At 36.9% G+C, this 21,711-nt stretch overlaps 1 protein-coding gene across 12 annotated transcripts in view; it reads left to right on the plus strand.

Annotated features, from left to right (window-relative positions):
* Positions 1-21,711, plus strand: part of WDR17 (WD repeat domain 17) — a 64,818-nt gene that overhangs the window by 14,077 nt on the left and 29,030 nt on the right. For 5 of the 12 annotated variants that reach the window (XM_042241228.2, XM_042241229.2, XM_042241232.2 and 2 more), the window contains exons 2-11: positions 664-785; positions 7,263-7,391; positions 8,594-8,777; positions 10,068-10,298; positions 12,906-13,157; positions 15,022-15,144; positions 16,711-16,895; positions 17,508-17,676; positions 19,575-19,666; positions 21,427-21,509. In XM_042241228.2, the coding sequence (XP_042097162.1) occupies positions 720-785; positions 7,263-7,391; positions 8,594-8,777; positions 10,068-10,298; positions 12,906-13,157; positions 15,022-15,144; positions 16,711-16,895; positions 17,508-17,676; positions 19,575-19,666; positions 21,427-21,509 (1,514 nt within the window). In that variant the 5' untranslated portion in view covers positions 664-719. Of the gene's footprint in view, positions 1-663; positions 786-7,262; positions 7,392-8,593; positions 8,778-10,067; positions 10,299-12,905; positions 13,158-15,021; positions 15,145-16,710; positions 16,896-17,507; positions 17,677-19,574; positions 19,667-21,406; positions 21,510-21,711 lie in introns of those variants that run through there. The other 7 variants (XM_042241230.2, XM_060406954.1, XM_060406955.1 and 4 more) reach the window with 3 other exon arrangements.

The following is a 21,711-nucleotide window of genomic DNA, read 5'->3' on the forward strand; positions in this document are numbered from 1 at the left end:
GCTTTGGGCTTCTCGTCTCTTGCCCACCCCTTGTCTCAAGGGAAGCCGTTGCCTGTCTAGTCTCTCCAGTGGCTGGGCTCCTTACTCTCTGGAATTCCCTTGTTTGCTTTGCACTCTGTTAGGTGATGTGCTTAACTGTTTGATGCACTTAGGTAATTGACAGTCAGCTAACTGGCTTTCCTCTCAACGGTGCCAGCAGGTGGAAATATAGGATCAGCCTTGTCATTGTACCCCTTTCAACCTGAGGGCTTTAATCTAGTTTTACATCCAACTCCTGATGTTAAGAATGGAACACATTTTCTGTTTCTTGTTGTTTTGTGTTTTCTTCTGGATTCCTTTCTTTTTAACTTGATTACTTTTAGAAATAGTTTACCTATTTCTTGCAAAAGTTAAATTCAAGATGTTTTTTAGACTGAAAACTGAAACCTAACAAAATATTTGACATAGCATTTGCTGCTACTATATGACATAATTATTATTTTATTTGACTATAGGTTTGCACGTTCTGGTTTAGCATTATTTTTACAGATACTGTTATTTCTAAATTATTAAAGCTGTTGCAGATGAAATGTGTTTGTACTTCTAGCTTCTTATGTTGAGCAACATTTCATGAGACAGAGTTTGGTAAACCTGTTTGGTTGAAACGCATTGTTATTACTTTAGGTGCTGACTGTTCTGATGCTGATTTCCAATTGCCTTGATTAAAGTAGAAACATTCTATGGCTTGGATGACTTACATTTCACATTGGTTTGAGCAAGATGATTGGTATGAAGGACTACAAAGAGTAAGATACATTTATGTTGTATTTATAATTTTTTCTGTGATTTTTTTTTTTTTGCCTCTCATGCAGTTGTGTTTCTATGTCATTTATATTGTGGACATTTTTGCAGTGCAGTATTCTGAGGATAAATAAGATACTTATTTGATAGATTGAACAGCAGAGGTAAGATAATATATAAGGATAGTCATCATTATATATTGAAGAAAGGGGTTTTCTTCTATCCTGTTTTCAAATGAATTCTTAATGTTTTCAGATTGTCTTTAGGCTTTAAAGATAAAATAGAATTCTTTCTAATGAGATTAATGGATGAAAATAGAAATAATTTCAAGAAAGTCTGTTTACTTAAGGAAAAACATTTCATGATAGAAATGTGCTAATACCATGGAATTATAATAATATTGTAAAAGAAAATGAAAAAAAATGTTCTGAAGAAGAGTGCCATGTTCCATTTGATAAATTTTTAGGCAATTAATTATGTTTCAGAGGGATTTGCATTGTTACTATGGCAACTTTTGCATAGCATAGCTATTCTGATGTATTATTGCAATGGCAGAAAACTGCCATTTTATTAGATACCTTATCAACCTGGATTTAGTTTAGAATAGCATAGGATTTCTCTTTGATTATGTTCACCTTTTAAATGAAAGATTCTTTGATTGTTTAAATGAAGGCAATTTGTGGATTTTACTTTTCATTCATGAGTGGAACAAAAGAGAGAGCATATCCTCATGTAGTTTTTCCAGCTTTTCCCCACCGTGGTTTGTGAGCAGTGTTAGCGCTCAGTCATGTCTCTTTTGCGACCTTATGGACTGTAGCCCGCCAGGCTCCTCTGTGCGTGGAGTTCTGCAGGCAGGAATACTGAAGTGGGTTGCCGTTTACTTCTCCAGTGGTTTGAGGGCATATGTTAACTAAAGATAGGCAGTACTGAATGTTCCTTTCTCCTTACTTCTTCAGGGTGCTATCCTAATCACATCAATCTAAGATATTTTCTCAGTATTTTATGTCTTTTGGTTTATCTTTTTAGTTGTAAATCCTCAGCAGTTTAAGCCTCTTGGGTTTTTTGTTGCAGATTTCTTTTTCAGCTGTGAAACAAGCTGGTAAACATCTCTGGAGCCAATGAATATCTAACTCTGGAGAATAGTCCTCATGTTGTGGATTCTAAAGCATTCTTCATAAGGGAGGCTGAGAGTCAGTGGGTAGCTTACTATCCGGAATTCCAGTCTTACCCGTAAATGATAGAAATGTTTCAGCGTATGAGTTTAATAGTATTTGAAGTTGCACTGGACACACACACATACCCGCCCACCAAGACACGCACACACGGAGACATGTACACAGACTGTAACTCTAGCATCCTTTTTTTGTACTGTGTATTTTAAATGTAATAGTGCATTTTGGATGTTCAGACAGAAGACTCTTTTTCAAGTGTAGACTGTATATTCCTCTGTGGAAAAGAAAAGGGATGATAGTCTAATTGTGGGGGTTGGGGGGAGAGGCTGATTTAAAAAAAAATTTTTATTTTTTACTAAAATTATGTGATCCTTTATAGTGATTTTAAGGCAGCTCATGGAGATTTTGTGAAGATTCAAAATCTTTCTCTCCACCATAACTCCAGTCTGCCCTTTAACACACTGTTGGCCTGTATTAGTGAATTTATTATTCTGAGACATATTAAAAGAATAACCTGTTCTCATACATAGATGTAGTTCAACCCTAAAATTGCCATATCCTTTTCATGAGTTTGAGCTTTTCTTGGGTCAAGTTTTAATCTGTTCTTATACAGACTTAGATGGCAGTGAAACATCTTATTATAAATAATGAAAATTGAAACATGATTATTTAATTTCTTCTAAAATTCCACCATATAATTTTTCAGATGGTATGTATGTGCTTATATAACCTATATAATCAGCATTCAGCATGCCATATTTTTCCATAGTTGTTTTTTTACTGTTTACTGGAAAAGATGTTGGTTTTTAAGAAAAAAATTATAATTTAGAAATGAGTGTTTGAAAAATCACATACAAATATGAGTTTTATCTTAAGATCACCAAATTGGCCTTTATACTTTGATATAAAATATCAGATATTTATATATTTGACATAAAATATAGCTTTTTGATAGGAAATATTTGATATATATATATTTGGTATAAATATATTTGATATCAAATATAGAAATATATGACAATATATGTCAAAATATGTATGAAAAATATATATTTGATGTAAGTATATATTCAATGTCAAATATATGTATTTGGTATAAATATATTTCACATAAGATAGCAAATATACTTGATTTGCCATATAAATTCGATATAACTAATATTTATAGCATATGCATATACTTCTACAAACACGGCACATGTATATGAACTGGATTTTAACTTAGTTTTATAACTGTTTTTGGCAGTGTTGTAACTCTAGCCAGATTTAAATTTCATGGTTATGTTATGTCATCTTGCTTGTGCAGAGATGAGCTTAATCGTTATACAGATCTAATTCTAATTCTTTTTTCTGCGTTTGATGCACTTACCCTTCACTGTAATTACAGTGTATGTGTCACGTGTTTCATACAAGATTGAAACAGAAAATAGAGTTTAGGTTGAAAACATAAACATATATCTCTGCAGGTCTGCAGTTGGCAGACTGCTGACACTCAGTTGCTTGTGAGGTGGCCGCGCTCAGGCTTTCTTGCTGAAGCCTCTGTAACCTGCATTATTCGGGGGACTGCACGGCTTAGTGCTTCATCTTTACAGTGTGTGTTTTGTTTCTGGGCCAAAAAGACAGTGTCTTCTGAAGCAGCACATGTGTAGGATGGACATGGAAATACTTCCCAAGTACAGATGAAAAGAGTACATAATCTTTATGACAAGTATAAAATTACCTGTCACATACATTTGAAATATAATGGATTACCTATATGTGTGGCATGTTTTATAGGATTTATATTTAAAATATAAATGTTTATTTTGACATGGGCCTTCAGTTGAATGTTTTCTATTTCCAGTGATGCAGAATAACTAATTGTGTAACCTTTCATGCTGATCATAATATCAAAAGCTTCTGGATACTTTGTCTCTTCAGCAATTGTAGATATCACTTAATAAAAGTGAGATATATGTGTGTATATATGTATATATAATGATACTTTTGAAAAATAACAAAAAACTTCTGAATACTAGCAGTTTAAATACATAATTTAGATTTGTAGATGTGATAGTATTCATATCTTTAATGATGCATAATTTTTAATATCTCATTCAAAAACCCTAATTTTTTAAAGAAGCTGCCATTTTGTTTTTTCCTATTTATTATTTTAATGGCTGGTTTGGAAAAGTCCTTCAACTCTGAACCCTAAAGGATTTAAGTTGTTGGCCTGTAATAAGACTTGTAAAAGCTGCCCAGGAACATACCGCAGCAGACCAAGTTGTATGAAAATATTGAAATGTTTATATTACCTGAATTAGGAACTAAAAAGAAGTGAATCAAGATACATGATACAGTAAAAATATATTCGCATGGATTTAGCAGTGATTTTTTTTTAAATAAAGAGTTAGCGGAAGGACTTAATTGTTTCTTGTTTGGCATGTGAGGAGCTCAGAAGTCCTCACTGTGGCCTAAAACAAAACAAAACAATGAAAACTGAAAAATCAACAACTCCTTCTTAGATTCCTAAGAGATTTGAAGTCACCAGGCCAACTGCTGCCCCCAAATTGGAGAGACAGGCATATGGGGAGAATCGACTGAAAAATCAACAACTCCTTCTTAGATTCCTAAGAGATTTGAAGTCACCAGGCCAACTGCTGCCCCCAAATTGGAGAGACAGGCATATGGGGAGAATCGCAGTGCGCCAGAGCAGAAACCCACCTGTGGAAACCTCCGTGGGAACCAGAGTCGGAGTGGAGAACCTCAGCGGTTATTGGTGACTTGCTGGAGGCTCGTGTATCAAGTCCCAGGGTTAAAAACTCCCGGGGGACCCAGTAATAAGGAGGCCTTCAGGCTTTTCTGAGTTTTGCCTCTAGGACCTTTACCAGGTTTTCACAGTAAATATCAGAGAAAGAACCCTGCATGCTTCTGGCAAGGGGAGAGGAAAAGGAATTGTTTTGAAATATGTCAGAGCATCCTTCTTCTTAACAAGGCTGCTCTGTTTTACCAGAGCCTGATCTGCAGAGATTATATCTGCACCCAGCCTGTCTGGGAGAAGGGAAATAGCCAGCCCCTGGTAACCATCCTGTCCCACCTTGGGGAGGAAAATCTCCAAGAGTACTGGTGAAATTCCCGTCCCATGGGCATGGGCTTATTGGAAGACAGAGAGCTAGTTACAATGATGGCACTACAGAGTCATCTTAACATCACAACACTAAAGACCTGCTACTGGCCACAGTTCTTTTAAACAGTGACATCATGTTCCCCTGGCAACAAAAAATTTACACGGCACACTAAAAAGCCAAAAAAAAAAAAAAAAAGAAAAAAAAGCAGAGTTGAAAGAGATTAAATAAGGATCAGCACCAAAGTCAGATACGGCAGGGATGTTCATCTATGTCCAGCTATTATAGTTGGAGACGTTAATACTCCTCTGTCAGAATAGAACAGACCTAGCAGACACAAATTAGTAGAGACATAGGTGAACTCAGCAACACCTTCAAGCAACTGGATGTAATTTGATATCAGCTACTTCATCTATCAACAGCAAAATACACATTCTTGTCAAACTTATGTGGGAGATTGACAGAATAGACCATATTCTGGACCAAAATCACACCTTAACAAATTTAAAAGTATAGAAATAATAGTGTCTGCTCTGAGACAATGGAACTAAACTAGATGTCAGTAACAGAGAGCTGGGAAATCCCCAAATACGTAGAGATTAGACAACACTTATCTAAATAACATAAGGGTCAAAGAAGAACTCGCGAGAGAAATTAAAATTCATTTTGAACTAAGTGAAACTGAAAATACAACAGAATTTATGGGAGGCAGGGAAGGAGTGCTTGGAGGGAAATTTATTGCATTGAATGTATTAATTAGAAAATAAAGGAAGCTCCAAAATCAGTCATCTAAGCTTCTGCCTTAGAAGACTAGAAAAGGAAGAGCAAATTAAATCCAAAGTAAGCAGAATATAAGAAATAATTAGAGCAGAAAATAAAAGGGTAAGAGACTTGAAAAGACACCTCACTGAAGATGACAGATGACATGCAAGCTTACGGAAAGATGTCCAACATCACAGGTTATTAGGGAACTGGAGATTAAAGCCACAATAAAATGCGGCTACATGCCTGTTAGACTGGCCCATCTAAACCACTGACAACAACGGTGAGAAGGTGAAGTGGCAGGAACACTCATTTTTGTCTGTTGGGAATGCAAAATGGTGCGGACAGTCTCACATTTGTTTTCCAAATATAAACTCAAAATTTGTTCACACACAAATCTTACATCCCAAGGATAAACTATAAAAGCCTATTTAATTCACATGTGGTTTAAATAATGTATATTTTCAGTGAAAAGTAATATTGCTGTAACATTGTGAAAGGGAAAGTGTGTGGTTTTTAAAATTTATTTATCAAGAATGCTCGGTGTCATTAGGGGAGGAAGAAACCAGATATTTGTAGCAGTTTCTTATACTTGTAAGCACTCAAAAGCACAGTTTTTTTAATCATGCTAATTTTCACTGCAGATTATTTACTTCACTAGTTCCACTCAGATAAGGGAATTTAATGGGGTGAAGAAAGAAAAATTGGAGTGGAAAAAAGAGATCTTTTCAGGAAGTGGGATTATGAAATAGAAGAGATATAAAGAAGAAAGTAATTTTTTAAATAAATGAGAGTTAACATAACTGAGTCTGGGCTTGCTTACTCTAAAATCCTCTGCCCTGCCATATGAACGATGTCTATTCTGTGCTTTCCAGTTTCTTCGTCCCCTCTTCACAGTGAAGGCTGCTGGTGGCCCAGCTTGTGTTCCTGCGTTATGTACCTCAGGTAGTGTTTGTAAGGATGCTAGAGGAGCTGTGAGACGTGAGTTCTGAGACAGAGGTCACAGTACTCCCAATATTACATGTGAACTTGCTGCCTTGAATGAACTGCCAGTGTTTGAAACTTGGTACATTCACATGAAATTCTGGATATTTCTGTCTCTTTGGGAAGTCATTGGTGCTAGACCCTTTGGATAGGAATGTGCATTCTACATTTCACTCTGTCCCCTGTCACTGCTGGTGGGATTCCCAGCCCTGATCAAATGTCAGTCGTCATTTATTTTATAATCTTGCTTCTCTAATAGAAATGACCTGCCTTGATGTCTGTTGCTATTTGGAGATTTCAGCTCCCATTCTTTGCAAGCATACGCTGAGATGAATAGTGCTAGCAGAAAAATTTTTCAGGGCATAGAGATAAGGATTTAGGAACACAGATGTAAAACTACGAAGAGGCGATTTATTGAATAATGGAGATGACCAGCATTCCTCTGAATTTGTTTTTCAAGGTGAACATGTCCCAGGTAAGGCAGGTGGGACTGCTGGCTGCTGGGTGTCAGCCGTGGAACAGAGATGTGTGCGCTGCCAGTGGAGACAGGTTTGCTTACTGCGCCACCCTGGCCATCTATGTTTATCAGGTAAAAGAATGCTGGCTCTTGTCAATTTTTCATTTTTTAGGGTAAGATTAATATTTAACTAAGTTTGAAAAGGTAGTGAAATGCTATTAAGTCTGCAGTTTAGTTAATAAAAATATTTAATTAACACTCGATTTGAAATTCCTGAGTTCAGTTTTCTGCATTGCGCTTAAGACCCCATGTGGGTAATTTGTAACGTCAGAGAGGGTCACTGACATGCAAAATGACTTCTTCATGCCCTTGTATTTATAGACTCTTCCGCTGAGCGGCTTTAACAGCAGTTTTTTCTATTAGATACTTTACATCTGCATTATCTACTGTTGGTAACCTAAATCACTAACCAAAACTTACAAACCTGTTCATCCCTACATGTACAGAAAATGCGTTTATACCTTTAAACAGGCTCCTGGCATTGGGCATAGGAGACTATGCTAGCTGTTAAGCTTTTACTGCAAGTATATGGTTAAAGAAAGACTGGTGGCATTAATAGATAATATAATAATGATTTGGAAAAGTATCATATAACGCTGTGAAAGGTTCATTATGTGTTCAAGGGAAAAACCAGGTTCAACAAAATGACAAATATAGTATATAACAGTATGTCATAAACATGTTAAAAATGATAGATGAATCAATCTACTAATTAATGGCACAGTTACAAAGGGAATAGGAAAATTAGGCTATTCATTTTGTCCACTTGCATATAAAAACAACATAATGCCCTTTCCAAGAAGCAGTAACATAAAACAGGTCCAAATGATACCACTGCTCTGCAAACCTTGCCCATCTTAATAATGCAGCAATGAGCAGTTGGCTTACTTAACGTACATTTTTTGATTAAAATGCAATTTAAAAACTGCAGAAAAATTATTTCAAGACCAAGGTATTTTTCCTTCATAAGTAGATAGGGCTACAGAAAATATAATAAATCTCTTAATTATGCATATTTAAATGTACATTTGTTTTTACTCCTTTTAAAATTGATATGTTTAATGTCAGTCCTCTCTTATTTTTTTAAAAAATGATCTTGTTCCATTGAATGTGTTTGAATTCACTTGAAAGTAGAGCGAGCTTGAATTGTGTTCATACCTTGTTATTAGGTGTCCCCCCCTTCATGTGTGCAGCTTTTGAAAAAATGTGATTTTCAATGGAAAGTGCATTACCTAAAAAGAAGCACTGATATGTTTTATTTATATTTTTTTTAGTTGGATCACCATTATAATGAATTCAAACTCCACGCAATTATGTCTGAACATAAGAAAACAATCACAGCGCTCTCTTGGTGTCCACATAACCCTGACCTTTTTGCAAGCGGCAGTGCCGATAATTTAGTGATCATTTGGAATGTTGCAGAACAAAAAGTCATTGCTAAACTTGACAATGCGAAAGGTATATCTCTTAACTGGGATTTACTTGTTGAATGAAGTATTTTTATTTCAATAAGCAAAATGTTATACTTCAATAAGCTCAGGTTTTAAAGTAGAGTTTTGCAAGCTTGCTAATAAGAGTCTATGTAAGAAACACATTTCACGTCATGACCCATGGTTGTGTGTGTGCATGCGTACAAACCAAAACACAATTTCATGAAGTAATCAGACTTAGTACACTGGTTAGTTAAGAACATAATCCGTACCAGATAATTTATGTTTACATATAACATTAAAAATTCAAAAATAAATATAAAAGCAATAATTAGAGACAATTTTCTCAGTGAGACAATTATGAGAGATTAATAATTAACCTTTGTATTTTGTCTTTTAATTTTAAAAGGGGTTATGTATACATCATTGTATTTTCTTGCCCTAACATTTATGTGAAACAGGTGGTCAGCTCATTTTAGTCAGATCCATGTTACAGATGAAGAACCAGGCTTAGGTAACGTGACTTAAGGCAAAACTAAAATTTAAATCTAAACTCCTGATAAGGCGGTAGTTTGTAGCATTAACTTTGTTATTAAATGCGTATAGTAGCATTTAACTTTTCATACATTTAATCCTTATGCCTGCAATGCAAGAAACCTGGATTTGACCCCTGGGTTGGGACGATCCCCTGGAGGAGGAAATGGCCACCCACTCCAGTATTCTTGTTTGGAAAATCCCACAGACAGAGGAGCCTGGTGGGCTACAGTCAGTGGGATCGCAAAGAGTCGGACGCAACTGAGAGAATAACACTTAACCCCAATTTATATTTAGTATGCTTTAAAGCAGGAATTGTACCCCATACTAACATAGAACATCTAAAGTAGGTCTTATGCGCAAAAAAACTCATTGTAAGTTTTCATTGCTTACAGTACGAATTCATTGCTTTAATATTGGGTTGGCCAAAAGGTTTGTTCCAGTTAGAAAAATCCAAATGAACTTTTGGGGCAACTCAATATATAGTTTCCTGAAAGAAAGAACTCTGTAAGTTTCTTTGAGTATGTGAAGCATATGATCGTATGAAGTAGTTTTAAACCAGAAACTAGGTATACTTTTTCATCATAGACGTACTCTCTGCATGTTCCCTGTAGTCTTTAGGGTTACTTTATAAATTAAATTCCCAAATAAGAGGTAATTTTTTAAAATAATGAACATAACCTTCTATTTTGGTTGTCTGGGAAGCGTAGGATGCAGATAATATTGAATGGCGTGGTCTTAAGCCACATCTCCCGGTTGTGTATCTGTATTTAATTTATTCCAGGGACGCCTGCCTCTCTCAGCTGGTGCTGGAATGCTGGTGATGCTCTGGCATTTGCTTCCCACAGAGGCCCGCTGTTCATCTGGACCATCTCAGGACCAGACAGTGGGGTGACTGTGCACAAAGACGCCCACAGCTTCCTGTCTGATATCTGCATGTTCAGATGGCATACACAGAAAAAGGGGAAAGTTGCCTTTGGTCATATTGATGGAAGTCTATCAATTTTTCAACCAGGTAAGAATGTTTTTTTAGTCAGATGTCTTAAATTTATTTTTCTTATTAACATACATAATTTCATATTTACATGGCATAGAAAGTTAGCGGTATTTTAATTCTTAAATAATAGTTGTGCTTGGGCTTCCCAGTGGCTCAGTGGTTAAGAATCCGTCTGCAAATGCAGGAAATGGAGATCTGGCCCCTGGGTTGGGAAGCTCCCCTAGAGAAGGAAATGGCGACCTGCTCCAGTATTCTTGCCTGGGGAATCATACGGACAGGGGTTGCCTGTTGGGCTGCGGTCCATGGAGTCACAAAAAGCTGGACATGACTGAGCACACAGACACACACAGCACAATAGTTGTACAAATATGATCCAGTACTATGCCGATTCCAAATAACCATTAGAAGTAAATTTTATTTGTAAGACATTTTAGTACATTTCACCATCTCCTAGGGACACAATTCAACCTGTAACAACACAATGCAGATTCCTTGACTTCATTATTCTGTAGGATCTTTAGCAAGTAATGTGCACAAAACATTAGTATAGTCCTGTGGTGTGTTTTCCTTACATGTGCAAGAGCTAATGGGTCATGAAGGAAGCACAACTTTCCTGCTCTGCCACTGCATTCTAAACTGTGAGTTTGAAACTCTGAGACCACTAGCATTGATACCAGCAGCGTTAGGTCTTGTCCTGAGGGCTGGTCCCCCTTCCCTTCTGAGCGACTTGTCACCACAGACGGTTGTTCTGTCCTCTGGGCTCTCAGAGCAGACTGTGATCTCAAGCTCTCTGCTGTCCTGTCTTTATCCCTCTTGGAAGAAATAAGTATTTGTGGAGGACTGGCCACAATAGTGCAGTTCATCCATCATTTGGAAGCAGTGATTTTTAAACCCTGCTTAGTGTGTCTGTGGATTTCTTTGTGTGTGTTGGGCAGCGGTGGGGTGGGATATCTTGGCAGGTAGTCCAGCTGAGGCTTCAAGCCTTCTGTTCCCTTTCAGTCTGAAAAGCACCACTTTATTCTTTATTGGACTTCATGTAAAAATTCTCATATTAATAGGGGATTCTAGGGCCAAAAGAGGGAGAAGGCAGTGGCACACCCACTCCACTACTCTTGCCTGGAAAATCCCATGGATTGAGGAGCCTGGTAGGCTGCAGTCCATGGGGTCGCAAAGAGTCAGACATGACTGGGCGACTTCACTTTCACTTTTCACTTTCATGCTTTGGAGAAGGAAATGGCAACCCACTCCAGTGTTCTTGCCTGGAGAATCCCAGGGACAGAGGAGCCTGGTGGGCTGCCGTCTATGGGATCGCACAGAATCGGACACGACTGAAGCGACTTAGCAGCAGCAGCAGCAGGGCCAAAAGAGGTGGAAAACTACTGTTTTAGCTGTTTCAGGTTATATCCTTAGACAAAAGCAGATCATTAGAAAATCTGGTTTCAAACTTCATAGTAGAAATGTTTTAATTAAATTGACTTTGGTATTATTCCAGGGATATGCACTAATCAAATTCTCATTGTTTCCTTTTGGAAATGATGTTGATGGCGTAGTGCTTATGTAATGTTGCTTTTATAATCTGATATGTTGGAAGACAGCATGTAATGATGTCGTTGCAGGAGGAGCTATGGTATCTTTCAATTGTCTTATTTTTTGAGTAAGTACTTCTTTTAAAGAAGTTTATGATACTTAGGAATAATTGGTACTTCTGTTAAGGTTGTAATCTCTAAACTTAGCTGTTTCGCTGCCTTTCTGTTGCAAACGAGTGGAACATTTAATTGCAGTTTCCATGGGGTATGTCAGCAAAAGCCTTTTTTTCATTATCACCAGTGTGTATATAATTTGGAATAAATAAGAGGATTGTTTGCTGGTCCTTTTCTTCACTTAATTTCATTTGTTTCATCTCCCTATTTTTCTGGCTGCTTATTTGTTCTGGTAGCCAGGAGTGAATTACAGTGTGGCAAATGATAGTATGGATGAGGACAGATGACTGTAAATATTGGGATGCTGTTTATCATACACCCACTTCAAGGCAATTAACTCGTTTACTCTTAAAAAAAAAAAAGATCTCTGGTGTCATCTTGTTCTCTACCATAAAATAAAAAAGTGAGCACACAGAGATTCAGTATCTTGGGACTAGGATTTGGACCCAGTTAGCCCTCCAAAGCCTGTGCTTTTAATCAGAACACAATATTCTTCCTGTTGGTGAGCATCTCCCTACCCCTATGCTACTGTAACTCAGTGAAATTGTAATTGTTGACAAGATCATGTGGGTTATTTTTCCACTTTTTTTCCCCTAACAACTTCTCAGAAGCAAATAGAGAGACCTCCAGGATACTGGGGATTGCCTAAGCAAAGCAGTTCTGTCCAGCCGCATCCTTAGTTGTTCGCCAAGTTGTGTCTGACTTTTTGCGACCCCCGTGGACTGCAGCTTCCCTGTCAGCCTTCGGACAAACTCTGAATTCCCCTGCATTCGCATGTCAGTTATGACTTCCGCATAGAAATGCCAGACTTGTATTCCCAGGACTCTTGGAATCAGTGGTCTGCAAAGAGGAAGTTCAAATGATCTCAGTTGTTAGTCTTATTCTGGAAATTTTGTTGAAAATCATGTTCCTTACATTTGAATAGGTAATAAAAGTCAGAAGCATGTGCTGAGACCCGACTCTCTTGAAGGGACAGACGAAGAGGATCCCGTGTCGGCCCTGGAGTGGGACCCGCTCTCTACTGACTATCTGCTCGTGGCTAATTTGCATCATGGGATTCGCCTAGTGGATTCCGAGTCACTTTGTTGCATAACGACGTTCAGTTTTCCCAGCGCAGCAGCTTCCGTGCAGTGTCTGGCCTGGGTTCCCAGTGCTCCTGGGATGTTTATAACTGGAGGTAACTTTACCTTGTTCCCCAGAGTTTCAAATATGTGCATATTCTTTAATTGAGTCAGGGAAATTGCACTCTTTTATCGACTGATTTTGTGTAAGACATTAATATCTCAAATATTATCATTTATTACAGTAAATACCAAGTTTACTTTTATTTCTATTGTATATCATTAACATAATGACAAATAAAAGTGAAGGCCCAGTTTTCCAGGTTTCTGGCAAAATCAGAATATGTCCTGCACGTACACATGTGTGTGCCTGTCTGGGTTTGTGTGTATACAAAAGGGAGCAGCAGTTCAGTTTAAGCCATGGCTGGATGACAATAAAGGTGCTGGCTAGAAAAACAAGTTATATGAATGAGAGGCCTCTTAGCCTCACTGGTAGTTTTGGGTCATGTTTTCCTAATCATAAGACAGTCAGCAAAGCTAAGAAGTGGTGGAGGATGGGAAGATGAGGAATTTTAAATAGTCATTAGGAATTAAATGACTCACCATTCACGTAGGTTCAGAGAAACCAAGTACTTTCAGCTGCTGTATAAATACTTCCCATATTTGCTAAGTCTTAACATAAAAAGACAAAAGAGTCTTTATCCTTTCAACAGCTTTAAAGTAGCCTTTATTCTTTAAGCACTTAAACTACACATGGAAGTGGATTCTTATTTATATATGTTAACTGACTTAATTACATATGATATAATTAACGATAGACATGGGAATTTTGTTTTTATGTATTATTATTACTGTCCTTATTATTGAGATGAAGTTTACATATCATAAAAATCACCAAGTTAAAGCGTCCAGTTTAGAGGTTTCTGTGTTCGCAATGTTGTACAACTGTAACCACCATTTACCTCCAGAATCTTTCCTCATCCCCCTGATAGACTCTGCCCATCAACAGTCAGTCTCCATGACCTCCCAACACACTCCCTAGTCACACATGTATGTACATTAACCACTGATCTGCTTTCTGTCTCTGCGATTTGCATATTCTGAATTCACAGAAATTGAATATTCTGGATTCACAGAAATTGAATCATTCAGTGTGTGGCCTTTTATGTCTGGCTTCTCTGATTTAACGTTAAGTTTCCAGGATTCATCCATGATGTAGTGTGAACGAGTACTCATTCCTTCGTGTAGACGGATAATGTTCCATTGTATGGGTGTGACAAATTTTGTTCATCCGTTAATCAGTTGATAGACACTCAGCTTGTTTCCACTTTCGTGCTGTTATGAATAATGTTGCTGTGAACGTGTGTGTGCAGGCTTTATGTAGACGTGTCTAATTCAGTTGGGGGAGTATGCAGGAGAGCAATTGTTGGGTCATATGGTTAACTGCATTCAGTCAGTTGAGGAACTGCCAGTCTTGTTTCTGGAGTAACTTATTAAGGTGGGAATTTTGGGAGCAGGGGGTTTTCTGGTTCCTCTTCAGGCGTATCAGCTAGTCCTGGTGTGGCTGCAGGTGAGCAAGGAAGCAGTTTATAAACGCTTTGAGAGAGGAAGGATTGTTCATGGCAGGGGCAGAAAGTTTTCTGTGACTGGCTTTCCTAGAGCACAATGTCACTGGGTGGTTTTCTTGTGAAAAAATCATCATATCTGTCTTTTCTGGGGGAAGCTGCAAAAGCAAGCAGCCTCTTAGCTTAGAAGGGGATTTGAAACAGAAAAAAAAAATTGCAAAACCTGCCAAAAAATTTAAGGGATGAGTATCATTTCAGCTGCTGCTTTGTATTATTATATAACGTTGTGTGAAGAATGTCAGTAAGTGGTGTTAAAACTCTGGCAAGTTGAAATTTTGTTATTACTTTTATATCTCAGCATTTTATGTTTCAAATAAAATGTGCTAATAGAATGCTTTTCTTTTGATCTGACTAGATTCCCAAGTGGGTGTTTTACGCATTTGGAATGTTTCTAGAACAACACCTGTTGATAATTTTAAATTAAAGAAAACAGGGTTTCATTGCTTACATGTACTGAATTCTCCTCCAAGGAAAAAATGTAAGTAAAAACGTTAAAATTTAATATTTAAAAATACCATATTTGCTGCTATCAAATAATATAATGATATAAACATAAATACTGAATGCTACTGAAAGGCAAAGTTTTAAAAACTACCCTTGATAATATGTGTGCTAAAGTTACCATCAAAGCCACATAATATCTAATATTGCTAAATTGAAGATATTTAGAGCAAAATTACATTTTTAAATGTTATTGAATGAGGATATTAAAATAATATTAAATTGTCTACATGGGGGAAATGAAATGATGGTACTGGTGAAAATAAGAAATAGAGTGATAGGATTAAATAAAATTGCTCTGAATCAGATATGAAAGTGAAAGTGAAGTCACTCAGTCGTGTCCGACTCTTTGTGACTCCGTGGACTGTAGCCTACCAAGCTCCTCTGTCCATGGGATTCTCCAGGCAAGAGTACTAGAGTGGGTTGCCATTTCCTTCTCCAGGGGATCTTCCCGACCCAGGGATCGAACCTGGGTTTCTTGCATTGGAGGCAGACGCTTTAACCTCTAAGATCTAATAATTTATAGTGGTATCCTTATTTTAAATTATATTTCCAAGAGCATATTCACATTCTAAGGGAAAGGTTTTTTTGAAAGAAGACAAGATATGTGATAACCTAGTGATACCTGTATCAGATCTGACCTGCAGAATTGTAAGATAATAGATTTGTACTGTTTAAGCTGCAAAAAAAAAAAAAAAAAAAGAATATATAGAAAATAACTAAGCAAGGAGACTTTTATACAAAGTTGGGGAAATGAAACTGTATAAAAAGTAAACATTGACAAAGAAGAAATTAAGATGCAAATGTATGTCAGACAGTTGTAATTGTTGATTGGGTGCTAAATTAAGTGAAAGTCGCATAGTTGTGTCCAACTCTTTTCGGCCACATGGACTATTTAGTCCATGGAATTCTCCAGGCCAGAATACTAGAGTGAGTAGCCTTTCCCTTCTCCAGGGGATCCTCCCCACCCAGAGACTGAACCCAGGTCTCCTACATTGCAGGTGGATTCTTTACCAGCTGAGCCACAAGCTAAATTAAAGTGAATAATAAATAAATCTCAAAAATAGTTATTTTCATTGGATTGAAATTTTATGGAAGAAGGTGATTAGTTTTAAAAGAAAAAACTTCATGTGTGTTTGTATGTGTAGAGGAAGAAGTAAGCTTTTATATCAGCAGTTTGAAAGAACATTGATTCCAAAATAATCTTGCTATGTTTTAATTTATGGGCAGTAAAAAATTAAAGATTCAGCACATACTGTGATTCTTCACAGTAATTTTTGTTCGTCTTGTTTCACCTGCACTCTATACATGTCTTTTCAAAATAATATCCCATTTTGTATATATGTATGTGTGTGTGTGTGGGGGGGGGGGGTTCTGCAAAGTACACCTGCGGCAGAAAATCTGATCATTGCTTATTAAGAGTTTACTGATACAGATTCTAGATAAAAGAAAACGAAGGAGCATCTATATAAATTAAGTCCTTTGACTTCATTCCAGCATGTGGAAAGCCACTGGCATAAGGGTTTATTACTTTCTTTTCTAGTTTCAAACCAGTCCCCAACCAAAAATCATTACACATCCTCCACGAGTGAAGCAGTCCCACCCCCAACTCTGACGCAGAATCAAGCCTTCTCTCTTCCTCCTGGTCACGCCGTGTGCTGTTTCTTGGATGGTGGCGTTGGACTTTATGATATGGGAGCCAAGAAGTGGGATTTTCTTAGGGACTTGGTATGTCTGTGGTTTTCCTTTCTTTTATAATGCAATGCTTATTTTGTGTATAAAGTGATGTTTACTTTTACTTATGTATTAATATTGTCCTAGGATTATTTTTGTAGGGAACCATACATTAGGAATTTATTTTGGTTGACTGAGACTTTTTATAAAGATGTCTAGAACTATTAAAAGTATTTAATTGTAAATATTGTAAACATTAAATTTCTGTTAAAAGTACTGTCTGCTTAGCTTATCGGGAATATTCTGCATTTGGCAGCGTTCCCATTACTGTGTAGGCCATGTTACCCATGTGTATAGTATTGGAAAATCATGTCATTGCTCTATATTTTGGAAGCAAAACGAGAAATAGAATGTTCTTTCAGGACGAAGGCGAAAGTCCATCTCTGCCAGTTATTCCAAGCTTTCTTGTTCTCATTCATGAAATGAGCAAGGTTGGACTAAGTGTTTTCTGAGGTTTATTTCTATTATTGAGTCATAATAATTCTGTGAGTCTACAAACTTCTGCCGGAGTGACCATGAAGCCCCTGTGTGAAACAGAATACAGTCCTGCTGAGAACTCACATTTTGCCTGGTTTTCTTCTGTGCTTTTTTACGCTGCATTCCTAGGGTCATGTGGAAACTATTTTTGACTGCAAATTCAAGCCTGACAACCCCAATCTTTTAGCAACAGCTTCATTTGACGGCACCATAAAGGTCTGGGATATAAACACGTTGACTGCGGTGTACACTTCGCCGGGGAACGAAGGGGTTATTTATTCCCTTTCATGGGCTCCAGGTAAGAACGTTTTTTATTAAAATCAGGAGTACAGTTGAATGACTCCTAACTTTTATATTCATCTGCATTATCGTCTCTCCTTCAGTGCCGTCTTGCTCCAAATGATTGTGGAGGCAAATTAGTATCAACATATGTGTTGGTACAGTTTTGGGGGTATTTAGAATAAACTCCCTGAGCAGGCACTTTGATTTCTGGGCCCTTCCGTATGTTGTAGTCATACAGAAAAGCCACAGTACATCAGGATGATACTGACCCATCTCATCTTAGCTGCATTTATATCGATCTGCCTGTAAAGTGTTAGTCGCTCAGTCACGTCCGACTCTTTGCGACCCCATGAGCTGTAGCCCACCAGGCTCCTCAGTCCCTGGAATTCTCCAGGCAAGACTACTGCAGTGAGTTGCCATTCCCTTCTCTGGGGAATCTTCTCGACCCAGGGATCGAACCCAGGTCTCCCGCATTGCGGGCAGATTCTTTACTATCTGAGCTGCCAGGGAAGCCCTATAAAGGTGTAATGTATTTTACATGATGGAAGTTTTCCTTAATATTTTCATGTGACTCAAACATATAAAAATAAAATTTTTTTTTCTAAAAATTATGCTGCCTATCTCTTTCCCTGGTACATCTGTTTTGTGAATAAGAATAATCATCAGTTTGATTATGAGCATGTAATTCTGTATAAACTCTACTTTTGTAATATTGAAGGGTTTTATGGGATACTAGGGCCTTTTCTTGGACTCTGTATGGTGGAACCTTTATACTTTCCTATACATAAAAAAGAAAAGAGATGCCTTGTGAAACTGCTGGCATTTTCTCCCAAAACATTAAATTTTCCTGTAGTGAATAACTATAAAAACTAAACTGAGTTTTTCACTTTAAAAAGGATGTAGAATGTTTTACTTATTTGTCCTAATACTAATATTTGAATTAAAAACTGACTTATAGCCAGTATATGGCTTATTTTTTTAGCTTATCTCCTCATGCACATAAATTTTTAGCCCTGAACATATATATTGGGTTTTTAAAGGCTTGATGTCTTCAGACTTCTATTTTCTTTACCCTATTTTTAGAGTAGAATCACAGGAAAAATTTTAGAGGTGCAAATAAATGTGAAAACTTTTCCCCAGTAATTTTAGAGCCCCAACAGGGTAGCAGAATGAAAATCCTAGAAAAACTGGTGAGGACTGTTTTGTAAAGTACTTACAGTCACTTATCACAAAATAATTCCTCTATATTTTTTCTCCTAGGTAGCAGGTAATAACTGTTTCTTTCTTCTAATAGAGAAAACCTCTTCTTTGATTGCCTTGTAACAAATTCAGAATCATCTACTAACTTAGCAGTAGTTTGATTTTCATAGATTTTTTTTTCTTAAAAATAAACAGCATTATGTTTTTTGGTGGAGAAAATGAATTTTTTCATGTGTCTTGCTTATGGAAATATTTACTTTCCTAACCATTAATAGTTTACTAAAATTGTTAGATGGTCAGAAAAATGTAAATGCTGACTGGATATGTAACAATACTGAGGAATTATTGATAGTCTTTCTATTTTTGATTATACTAGTTTGATCACGTTAATAAAATACATCCTATATTTTAGACATCCATCCTCAAGTGTTTATTGATGAAAGGACACAATGTTAGAACTTTGCTCCAAAAAATCCAGTAGGGGGTTGTAGACGAAAATAAGATTGACCATACTTTGATAATTGTTGAAATTGTATGATATATTTATGTACTATACTTTCTGTCTATATTTGCATGCAATTAATAATTTTCATTATTAAAAAATAAAACTTGAAGCACTTTACAAACTCAAGTCATTTTCAAAAATTACATTTTTAAAAAGAGTTGCATTTGTGGCAAACATTTCATATAATGTCTAACAAATTGTTTCCTAAGGTGATTTAAATTGTATTGCTGGAGCAACTTCCCGAAACGGTGCTTTTATTTGGGATATTAAAAAGGGCAAAATGGTACAACGATTTAATGAGGTAGGATGTATTTATTGCTAGCTTAATAGTATAATGTCTTATATGGCCTCATGTATTTTCAGTGCTTTTCTCCTACATTTAATAGTTAATCAGCAGGTTGCATTATATTTTCCTAATTAGAAGAAAGTCCAAGAGAACATGCATATGCTAAAATAAATTCTGAAAGATGTAGCTAAGTCTAAGATACAATTATTCCCCTAAAGTTGCATTAGAGGCTCAAAGGAATTTTAAGTCATCTTCCACAAAATTGTCTAGGCAAACACTCAAAAGTTAGAAAAAGACTAAGCTCAGAATGTGTCCCAAATCACAGTCCCAATTTTGTCACTGATTAGCTTTTGACGTAGAATCATTTTATTGCCTTGAGCCTGATTGTTCACCTATAAGATGGTAAAGTTGGATGTTTTAGTTCTTCTGAGTCTCAAATTCCATTTTTCCATAACACACTGTAAAGACTCCCTCTCTCTTTGCAGTGTCACAGACTGTACCTCTTCTACTTGGAGTTGAATTGTCCTTCCACTTTTTTCCTGAGTTCTGTTAATATTTGCAAAACACATATAATCTCATTGACAGTGCGTTAGCTGTGAAGGGAGGAAGGTATGAACGGGGTCTAGGATTGTCCCTCAATCTCTTGAAGTTTCATTCAAGTGATTACAGTGATTACTGTACTTAAATTGTGGCTGGTGTTAAGAGGAGACTAAAGTGACTTTTTCTCTGGAGCTTTCAGGCTGTTTTACTAAGGTGGTCTTCAGTTTACTATTTTAACCTTTTTTGAGGGGGGTCCATCTTTATAAGGATGGACACAGGAACGGAGGAGGTCTTTAGACTCATTCAGTTGAAGGAGTCGGGGTTCTCCATTAGCTGAGTTCATCCTCCTGAACTCAGTGCACTTAAGGGTCAGTAATGTCCTGCTTTTTATTTTGTGAGGCCCATGTAACAATTAATTGAAGCCGGAAGTGTTCATTTTTCCCACATTTATTATTCTAAATTTAAGCAATTTTGATACTGGTTCTAACTATGCTTCTGGACGCTGGGAAAGCCATGAATGACATAAGGGACGTCCTGGATGCTTGGGGCTGGCTGTCAGGTTGGGGCCGCCTAGTGCTAATGAGAAGGTACTTAGGTCACAAGACACCAGGATGCTGGGAAACTTGGAAATGAATTGATCACACCCATTACCTAGTTGATGAGTGACATTCCTGTGTATAGGTTGTATCCTTTGTGTTTTTAAAAGCTGTAATTATATTCCTTTACCCTTCTCCAGTCTAAGAATACAGATAAATGTAGAGATTTGTTATAATAATAACCTTAAACCTTTGTTTTATAAAAATAAAATTTAGAAATTTAGAACAATCAATAATAACAGTTGCTTGCAGTATCTCTTTTACTGTAGTTTTAATAGCATTGGGTTTGAAAACTATAAGTTATCTTCATCATTATGGGAAAGGTGGGCTTTCCCAGAAAAAGGTATAAAGCTGAGCTTGATTCTACAGATGACTGACAGACATTGGGCCTTTATCAGTGTCCCCAAAAAGGAAATAGAGCCACCCAGTTTATGTCTTAAAACAGTGGCTCTGTTTCTTAAGTGTGATAGCCTTATGCGTTCTTAAAGTGTATATTCAGCTTTCTGTCGTTCACAATAATGTCTGTAGCATCATCTAGAGCAAGTTCCTAGTAGAAAAGTAATATTAGAAGAAGTAAATAAATAAGAGAAAAAAGGGGTGAATTATTTCTTATTGATAGGTATTTTGCATTTTTTGAAGCATGGAAAAAATGGGATATTCTGCATTGCCTGGAGTCATAAAGATTCCAAAAGAATAGCAACCTGCAGTGGTGATGGTTACTGGTAAGTACTGCATATGAAATCACACTGTTTATAAGGATGCATTTGATAATGTAAGTGACTCGTGTTAGCACCTGTATTAAAATATTTGATAAGATGCTGTTTGTACAGCTCTGCCGACTATCATAAATATTGTTTACGGTGGCTTCCCAGGGGGCACTAGTGGTAAAGAACCTGCCTGCCAATGCAGCAGATGAGACCCAGG

The sequence above is a fragment of the Ovis aries genome, chromosome 26, assembly GCF_016772045.2.
Source record: "Ovis aries strain OAR_USU_Benz2616 breed Rambouillet chromosome 26, ARS-UI_Ramb_v3.0, whole genome shotgun sequence".
In the NCBI taxonomy this organism is placed as follows: Eukaryota; Metazoa; Chordata; class Mammalia; order Artiodactyla; family Bovidae; genus Ovis; species Ovis aries.